The following is a 10,048-nucleotide window of genomic DNA, read 5'->3' as shown; positions in this document are numbered from 1 at the left end:
TATTTGTGGAAAAATGCATATTAACCATTGAAATTTAATGTGGCTTGATCTTTTGATAAGATGGTTTGTTCATTGAACTTGACATGTCGTTTTAATTGTTGTAAACTTAATTATATTTTGGAGTGGAGCTCATGTTCATCGAATGGCTCAATTTTTTTTTTTTTTTTTTTTTTTAACTCTTGGATTATAAAATGACAAATTGACCCTTGATTGATTACCTAGTTGCAAAATTGGGTGTCAATACCTCCCTTAATGTCCAAAAAGATACGGACGAAACAATTAAGCTTTTCAATAAAGTTCCTGCCTTCAAACCTTATGGCATCAAAGAGTTCCAACATAATTGCTTGTATAATTATAAATATGATTATTTTATGAACATAATAAATAAATAAAAATAGCAATAAAAAATAAATCTTGTCATATATTCCCCAAGTTATTAAACCTGTCATCGGCAAGTTATGGGCTAGGTCTTTAGCCCAGCCCAGCCAGGGAGTGGTCCATCAAATTGGGCTTACGAAATGTCGAAGATATGAGCTCAAAGGAACGGGCCCAGAAAGGCCCAAAATTCCCAGATTTTTTTTTTAAAGTATAAAATAAAATTGAATCCCACGTGTACCCATTGCCTCTGAAGTCTGAAGTCAGTCAAGTTTGCTTTGTTTTGATTCATCAAAAACTATTCGAACTCTTAAAACATCGCCAACTGCAACTATTAACCTCAGTTGCCGCTAAAGCCTCTCCATTTTAGGTGAGCTTTTCACTTTCACTAGCTTTGTACTATGATCCTTATGATCAAAATCCAGTTGCCCTTTTATGGTTTTTTTAAGCTTTCTAAGGGGTAAATGAAGTAGGGGTTGGATGATTTTTTTGTATCCCAGGTGTTTGATTAAAGTTCCCAGAGAATCATTTTGGTTCCCCAGAAAGGAAAAAAGATGTATGAATCTAAGTCACATAACTGAACAAGGATTAGTGAAGTTGGTTTTCCTTATTTTACTTCCTTTGTGCTGGTTTCTTGGTGATCAACCTGAAAATTATGTCTTGATAGCCTTTTTAGTGCTAAAATTAAGACACTTGCTGCACTGGGTCATGGGAAAGGCTTAGGGAATATGTGTATCTTAGAATTGGAAGCTTAAGGCTAGTGAATAAGTTGACCCCCCTGATTAAATGTTGAAGCCAACTTGCAGTGTTGCATGTATGCGACACAATCTAGTTGGTGAAGGTATTTCGCATTTGATATGCCATGTGTATTGGCTTAAAATGATATAGAGACAGGTTTGCGTGTTAATGTTAGTGTTAGAGATTTTTTTTTTTTGGATGGGATATATAGCTGATTCATATTATGATGCAAGGGTGCAACAGTATTTATAAGTGAATTGCACCCTGGCAGCAAAATCACAGCTTTGAGAGGCTTGGGGTTGTATCTTGTTGTGTATTTTGTTTTGCTTTTGAACCTAGCTCACAGTGCATAGCATTAACCCCTGATAAAATACTAAGATGAAATTTTAAATGACAATATCAGATATAATTTGAGAAAACTTAGAAGAGTGGCGCATTTGTGTTTAACCAAGTGACTCGTGTTAATTCATAAATTTGGTTGCTTGGGCATATGCACATCAAATGCCTTTCCTGCATAAGTGTAGTAGTTTCAAATGGGAAAAGGAAATTTATGTTTCATCTCGAAATTTTTTACCAAAGTTTTATTTAACTTAAGATTGACTAGAGAATGAATTAGTTGTCCTCAAATATTCAGGTAACAATTTGTTATTTTGTGAGTTGTAGGTCCCAACCAGAGTGAAGACTGATAACAATGCTGCCACAGCACATGAAGAAGGCCATTACTGATAATCCAAAGAAGCTTGCCAACTTGATTGACCTCGTAAATCTTCCTTCAACACTCAGAGAGTTTGTGGGTCAGTCTCAGATTTCTCGTCTGGGCTGTTTTATGCGGGTTTGGTCCTACATCAAGACCAACAATCTCCAGGTTCTTTAACTCTCCTTTAAAAAAGAATGAAAAAATCTGATCAATTTTTTCCCCTTAAAGCTTCAATCTGAAGTAAGGGATATTCACATATCAACTCATTTTTGGCATTGGAATTTTAGTTATTTTGATTTGAGTTAGTAAGGGTAATTCTTTATATTATTTATGATTAGAAATTAATTTAATGTTTTACAATTGGTGATATTAATCTTAAGAAGAACCAAAAGACTTTGTTGAAAAGACAAAAGATTTTTTTGAACAAGTGACAGATTTGTATGATCCTGGACCAACTCTTTTATCAAAATATTGGCAGTTCATGCATCTCTCTCTCTCTCTCTCTCTATATATATATATGTGTGTGTGTGTGTGTGTGTGTGTGTGTGTGTGTGCATGTGTGCGCGTGTGCGCGTACATTTCAAAGTCATCTCAGTTATAACAGGTGATGATTGCCATTGCAAACAGGGGGTTGTTTCTATATATTATAATGATCTCAATCCCAAGTACTTAAATTGGTTATATCAGGGGTGACTGAAGAAGCAATATGAAAGAGTATATATTAAAGTTTTCTTGGCCTTTATATTATTGCACTGATTCTGGTTTGCTAGATTTATGTTTATCTTAATGGATATATATGTACTTCCTTACCCTGACATGAAATTTGGGGTGCGTCTTTAATTGTTAAGGATCCAAAAAACAAAAATTTGGTCAACTGTGATGAAAAGCTGAGGAGTATTCTCTTAGGCAAGCATCAGGTTGAGCTAGCTGAACTCCCTTCATTGATCAAATTGCATTTTCCCAAAGAGCCGAAGTAAGCTGTGCAATCAAGGCTAAGGTGCCTATCTTTGTTATTCCTACAGAATATTCTCTTCATGAAGTTTTATTTTTTTAATATAGTTTTTGGCTGATTCATGTTGTACCAAGTTAAATGGTGAGTATTTGTACGTTTGAGTTTGTGACTGGCTTTGGAGTTAGCTTCTATTGTAGTTACTCCGTGGCACTAAAATGATAATCTAAGTAGTTATTGTTGTATTTTTCCATATCCTATGTCCATATCAATGATGGAAATTAATGGGAAAAAAAAAATGCTTGTGTAACATAAGAATGTCTGCTTTTCTTAAAGGTCTTTTCTCATCAGGGATGAGAAATGCCTCATGTTTTGTACATAGGCTAGACTTTTCCCCAACGAATTTATTTTGATTGAGAGGTTTGCAAGTGGTTACAAAGTACTATCTCCTAAAAGTGAAACCTTTCCCATTACATATCTCAAGGGATTCAATCCATTTGCTTGTTACACCTTATCTCAGCTTTTAGTGGCATCCCTTCCATCTGCCTGTATACATACATACATACATATATATATATATATATATATGTATGTATGTATTCCTAGTGAAGTTTGGGGAGAATCTCAGTTGGTAAAGAAAATTTCAGTATTAAGTCTGTTTGAATTTTTTTTTTTTTTTTTTTTTTTAATGGAGTTGTTATCAATATAAAGTACAATTGAGAAGAGCAACATTTCTCTATCTTTCGTTCAAAAAAAAAAAAAAAAGAGAGAGAGAGAGAAAGAGCAGCATTGTGAATGAATAAGATTAATTCTGTTGTAATTGCACATGGTGCATTATATAACTCTAGTCACCATAGAAACTCAGCTAGACTATTTTTCACCACATGATAAGCAACGATACCATTTGTTTTCTCCGTGGGGTGGAAGGAATCCCAAAATACGTATTTATTTGCATCTGAACATGTGAATGGATTTATCTTATCACACATGTAACTCATCTCGAACCTTCCAGTTCCACAACATGCCTTTGCTGCCTCTTCAAATCCTGCAATGAGGAATTAACTTATAATTTTGTTCTTGCAACACAAAATACAAGTGATGTGATTAGGAATTTGACATAGACAAGGGCGCCTGCCCCCTCACTCCACTATGAGAGAGAGAAGTTGACAATGTAAAACCATATAAAGTCTATTCCAGCAAAATTAAGCTCTTGAAGCAGATACATTGAAAACATGACACCAAGTAAAAATCAACATTTAAACAACAATATGGAAAGTTTTGCTGCCTTTGCTAGATTTGAATGCATGGTTTGATAGTCCCTGTTCATATATACTTTGTTATCTATTTTGGCAGAAAGTCACTGATCAAAAAAAGAAGAATCTAGTTTGGTAGAAAGCTCAGAAACTACAATTGAATAACTGAATGGAAGAATATCTAATTAAAGAGCTGGCTGTGATGCATGGGAAAATTAAAACAAAATATTTGCCACCCCAAACCCAAATAAATAAAGCAAAAGAAAGAACGCACACATGTGCTTTGATATCTACAATTGTATATTATCTCTAGTTAAACCAAGTGACATGTAGATCGACCAATTGGCTTGTAACTACGAGGAGCAATTTCATCCATTTAGACTACCTACACCTCCTCAAAAAATTACACGTGTTCCCCTTTTTGTAAAAATTAAATGTTTAATTATCAAAAAATAGTTACATTTGTTCCCTTACTTGGTAAGGATTTAATAACACCACTGGCCATGTGATTGCTTGATGCCAGATATTTGTTCTACCATATTGGATCATCAAAACCGATTACATTACTAGACTAGTCATTTGTACCCTTTATGGTAATTGATGAGATGATATATATTATTGGACCTATATGTCATTCACATCATGCAATGTCAAACCAGTTGTGATTGCAAGAATAACAAAAGGCTTACCAAAAAATTCTGGATTCTGAACCATTTCTAAGAGAATATCGTAAGGGTTTGAAAGCACTAGTCGGATTCCAGCAAGCTGCTTGTTCAGATTTGCAATCATTCCCTTCAACTTTTCATTGAAATCTTTGGCCACATTATTGTATTCCTCTATACAGGCACCCCCTAACATGATATTTGTGGTTCTTTCCAATGGTAAACACCCCATTGGAGGAAGCCCAGTTATGGATAGCTTCCGAGCTCCAAGATTGTAGAGCTCTGTGATGAAATTTCCACAAATACCTAGTAGAAAATTCTGGTACCCCTCGATGGAAAACTCTAATGATCTTTTTGGAAGTATATAGTAGTTCTCTAGGAAATCATTGGTTCCAATGCTTAACAGGTAGAGTGCTTCACCCAGAACCTCGTTAGCAATCTCATTGCCAAGATATCCTCTCAGTTCCTGCTGGTATTCCTTGTAGTACTCCAATTCCTTCCATAGAGGCATTACAGACTGCAAGTAATAAAGAGAATAAGCCTATAGCTAACCACAAATTTCTCATTATGAAACTTGATCTAGTAATTTTAACCATGTAACTGAATACACCATATTCTATTTTAGCAGTCTATATTTCCAAAACTGGTAGAAAACCATTAAGAAACTTAATCATAAGGATGAGAAGTTGAAATGGTAACTGAATTTATTTTGAAAATAAAACTGCAACTAATGTTTTAGTTGTCTATATTTTTCTTTAGGGTAAAACTTATTACACATTAGTATGTATGCACGCAAGTATTAAATAACACTAAAATCGTGAGTTAAACTCATATTTTCAATTTCGAAATCATGATTTAGACTCACGATTTTAGTGTTGTGTTATCACACACTTGTGTGGATACACACAAGTGAGTAATAAACACTGCTGTTTTTTTTTTTTTTTTCTGTTTACCAAAAAAAACACTGCTTTTTCCTTTTTCCAAGGTCAAAGTGTGACTTACTAGCACATCAGAAGTAGCATTATCATAACCAGTTCCAGCAGAAGCAAAGCAAACCCCAGTAGCAAATTCTCTGATATCATATGAAGGATCCAAATACGCAGGTATTACTGGCTTGATCCCAAAAGCTTCAGAAATGAAGTCTGTCGGAAGTCGACCATTGGAAAACCTTCCTGTGGGCTGACCACCAAAGAAATCTCTACCGTAAGGCTGAAAATTGCTCTTTAGGAGTGTAGACATTTGGTTATTGTTCCCTGAATCCACAGTAGAGTCTCCAAACACTATAATCGCCGGAACTCTTGCATATGTGTGTGCTATTTGCAGTAGGAAATGAGTTAAGAAGAAGCAATGAATCGCCTTATTTGCCATCTTTTGTTTCCTTCAGCTTTGGTCTTGATTAATTGGTTTATAGTATGACAAGCCTGGAGGCAGTTGTAAAGTTGGTATGAATGAATTTGAGTGGGGAATGAGAAGAGAGGTTTAAATGGTAAGTTAAAGTGGGCGAGGTTTGTTAAGACTTTTACTTGATTTTGGCACTCTTTGTGCTTAAATTGTGCATTAGCATTTAACTGTACGTAGAAAGAGTGGGTTAGAAACATTTTGAGTTTTGCTAGTCTAAGCAATTGGTAGCCTTGTCTCATACCACTTCATCGCGATATTTATGACAATAATTATAAGAAAGATGGAAGGAGTAGGACAATGTTTCTTGAAATATAAGTATTTCTCATTTTGGTTTGAAATTAATGGTGCTAGAAATCTTGTTAATATAAACCCCCTCCCCCCATCTTTCTCTCTTCTCACTACCAACCAGCGAAATTGTTCTATTATTATTATTATTATTATTATTATATAGGTTTTATTCAACAGCTTTTTCGAAAAAAAAAAAGAAAAAAAAAGAAAAAAGAAAAAAAAGAAGTTAGATCCCACCCAACACTAGCAATGCTTTGGTCTATAAGTTTAACTAATGGTGATCATTAGAGTATTTTTACATTCTAAAAAATGGGAGGCTTATTATATCTCTTCACTTACTTATAAAAAAAAAAAAAAAAAAAAAAAAAAAAAAAAAAGTTATAAAGCATCTAAAAAAGACCACTTTCTTACATCAATTTTGAATCAAAGTCAATTATTTCTACAGTTTCTTGTTGGGTAGTTATTAGATAATAAAATCAAGTTCTCAAGAAAGGTTACGCTTTTCTACATTAACAATTGAGAATGCAAAAGAAAGCAGTGAAATTGCTTTTAAAAAATATTGATTCCCACGAGGAAAATGCTTGTTGATAAACTGACTTATAAACAATGAAACTTAGAAAGCTTAAAAAGAATCAAACGTGAAAGGGTTTGTTTTGTTAAAAGAAAATATATGCCCTAGCCTAACACCTTCAAGCATCGGTATTCGGTGGGTCAAATCACTTTCCCAAGAAAAACAGCATTACTTTCGGTGCTTTTATAACGCTTGGGAAGACACTGACTTGTTTCTTTTTGTGTTGGTATATAGCACTGGCTGGTGGCAGTGTCTCATTGAGTCACTAGACTCAACTCACAATTTTAATGTGAAGCACCAGTCCATCTACAAGTGGACTGTGTGGCTGTTTGTGCTCTCTCCAACCAATGATGAGCTTTAAGTATAATCTAAATCGGTCCCCCTTTTTATGGAAAATTAGTTGGTGATATAAGAAGAAGTTATGGTGAATTCTCTCATGAATTTAATTAATAAGATCCATAATGAATGTGAGAGGAGAGAAATTACATCACCATGCTCTAAAAGCATATAATAATTCCTCCATTTTTATTTTGTTAGAAAAATATGTCTTTTAGAGAAAATTATAGAATTCTCCAATATTGCAATAAAGGCATATTCTTTTATCTCATATGAATGGTGGATCCTACAAAAAATTTAATTAGCAGGACTCACCGTTATGTGAGAGGAGAGAGTATGCATTCATTATACTCCCAAAGTATTTTATAAATACCCGATTTTGAGCCACATATGCCATCAAAGAATTGGGGTTGAAGTTTCATTATTTGTGCTATTGAATGCCTATCACAAGTTTGATTACATAGTTGACAAATAACTCCAAATCGGTTTATAGCTATCTTCTCCAACATATTACATGGTGATTTATAAGATTATCTATGATTATTATTTAAACAATTCAAATTACTCATTAAAAAAAGAAAAATACTACATTCACAATATTTTTACAACACTTACACAATAAATCATAAGTTGTAAGTTGTTATTGGTTCTAATTTGAAACTACAACTTAAATTACTTTTTTGCCTGCCTATAACGAGCAATAATAATTTTCCACTTAGGATTCGTTATGGAAGTTTTGTAAAAAAGTTATAGACATAACATTTCTTTTATAAAAAAAAATGCTACGTCCATAATATTTTCACAACAAAATTTTATGTGACAAACTGTTACTAGTAAAAAAACATGTAAATAGTGGACCCAAGTTAGGACCACTAAAAACTTATGTAATCGCCGCTGAGAATAAACATGCTGTGCCGAGTGACTTGAATCCTCTGAGGTCAGCTGAACAGGCGGCAGAAGTTGCTGGCCTGAAGAGTGAGGCTGATCCGTAACATCAACTGCAGAAGAATGAGGTTCGAGTTGATGAACAGGAGAAGGCCGCAATACATCTCCATCACCATTCTCCCCCGGGGCTAATGAATTAGGTTAAGGAAAATATGAGGCGACCTCATTAAAGAGAACATTCAAGGATACATCGAGTGTTTAGAATTTATTGTGAAAATATTGTGGATATAATATTTCTCTTAAAAACATCATGCCACTAAAACTATGATCTTCAATTGTTACACTCTGAGTTAGAACAAGAATAGATTGAAAGCTAAACTTTTTTGTTTGTAGGCACCTTTTTTGTTTGTAGGCACCTATATTGTAAATTTGCTTAAAATTTGTAAAAGATAGATCCAATTTTAATGATCTCTATTAAACCTTTTCGCACATATCCTATCTCTTTACAATCTAGTCATATCATATGCCTTTCCTAGCCAAAAAAAAGTACCGTGTCTTTTCCTCCTTGAGGTTATGGATTCAATCCTTAAAATTGAGGACCGGCCTGTGTCCAATAGTCCAGTTCATTAAGTATTGGATAATTGGACCAAAGTTTTGAAAAAATTTGAGTCATCACTTTCTGCATTGAGCCTTGGCAAAAGACTTGGTTCATCACCTATCTTCCCAACTTTTATCACACATTAAACAAGCTTTTAATTTAAGCAGATGCTAGAAATGTTCTTAAGGCATTACAGAGCTCTTCATTGGATTATTCGTGGCTGGGGAACTTGGTTTTGGAAGCTCAATCTTTGTTCTTTTAATTTACTGTGTGTGAAATTTCTATTGTTAGAAGTGAAGCAACAAATGTATTATTCGGTTTTGTAGTTTGGACTTTGGATGGAGGAGGTACCTAGTTCATTTCGTTCAAACCCAGTTACCCTCTGATGTACCTAACTGAGTTAATGATAGACCCTCTCTCACTCATCCAGTTCAGCAGATTTTCATCACTTTCTCGTGAAGAATTGAAACACTATTGATTGTGCAGGACCATGAAGAAAATGACAAAAAAGTAGCTAGGTTCTTCAATTTTAAGAATCTAGTTTAGGTAGCCAATAAATGAATGTGATCAATCCATGCAAATGGGTTCCATGCAATCCTGCAACACCAATTAAGGAGTGCCATACTGCCTTCTCAGTTCTCACCCCTCATTTTATCTACGAACTGGCATGCCTTTCTCTTTCTTCTCCCATTTATTACTCTCCTTAGCCCTTCAGCCGAAACAGCACTTCTCTCTGTCTCTCTTTTTACCTAGCTCAGGTTAGTCCTCCGCTCATTTTAATTCTTTGTTTGCTATGTTTTGCTGACATATCACATGACAGATCCGTTCTTCATCTACGTGTCAGTTTTTTCTGGTTTGAGGGTATTTACTCATCCTATCAATCCATACGTCAGAGTGGTTGGGAAAAGCTGGATAGCATGGTATGGAGTATGGGCTCGTCAGGCGCTGGGCTCCACATTATGGTGTTGGCAGCTTTTTCGTTTGTACTGCTCTTGTACTGGGTTTGTCCTTTTCTTCAGGCGCTTTATGAGGTGTTAAGCATGAGATCGTCCTCGGCCACGTTCTTGGGCCTTCAGGGAGTTGCATTGCGCGTCCTCGACGGTTGGGCTTTATCGAACAGGGCTTTGGGCCCTTAACACAAAGTGGGCTGGGACCTCAGATTTCGAACTCCACAATAGCTCCTCAAAATCTTGTTGCCCGACTTTATTGTTGGGGAGTAGGGTTTTGATAACGTCAGGCCCAAATCATGACTTGCCCAGCTCCGCATTTCATCAACATCGAGGTTGCTGTATTGG

At 35.1% G+C, this 10,048-nt stretch overlaps 2 protein-coding genes across 2 annotated transcripts; one reads left to right on the top strand and one right to left on the bottom strand.

Annotated features, from left to right (window-relative positions):
• The first annotated feature begins 591 nt into the window (after positions 1-591).
• Positions 592-3,012, top strand: LOC126694506 (upstream activation factor subunit UAF30). The gene is made up of 3 exons (XM_050390828.1): positions 592-745; positions 1,777-1,978; positions 2,659-3,012. Exons 2-3 carry the CDS (start codon positions 1,805-1,807, stop codon positions 2,785-2,787), a joined length of 303 nt encoding a protein of 100 aa, XP_050246785.1. The 5' UTR covers positions 592-745; positions 1,777-1,804; the 3' UTR covers positions 2,788-3,012.
• A 518-nt stretch (positions 3,013-3,530) lies between these two features.
• Positions 3,531-6,250, bottom strand: LOC126694501 (GDSL esterase/lipase At4g26790). Its single transcript, XM_050390822.1, has 3 exons — positions 5,677-6,250; positions 4,702-5,191; positions 3,531-3,804 (listed from the first exon to the last, which is right to left on the bottom strand). Exons 1-3 carry the CDS (start codon positions 6,040-6,042, stop codon positions 3,608-3,610), a joined length of 1,053 nt encoding a protein of 350 aa, XP_050246779.1. The 5' UTR covers positions 6,043-6,250; the 3' UTR covers positions 3,531-3,607.
• Between the last annotated feature and the right edge of the window lie 3,798 nt (positions 6,251-10,048).

The sequence above is a fragment of the Quercus robur genome, chromosome 8 (assembly GCF_932294415.1).
Source record: "Quercus robur chromosome 8, dhQueRobu3.1, whole genome shotgun sequence".
Lineage (NCBI taxonomy): Eukaryota > Viridiplantae > Streptophyta > Magnoliopsida > Fagales > Fagaceae > Quercus > Quercus robur.
The sequence above is the reverse complement of the archived record's forward strand: the minus strand, read 5'-3'. Positions and strand labels throughout refer to the sequence as shown.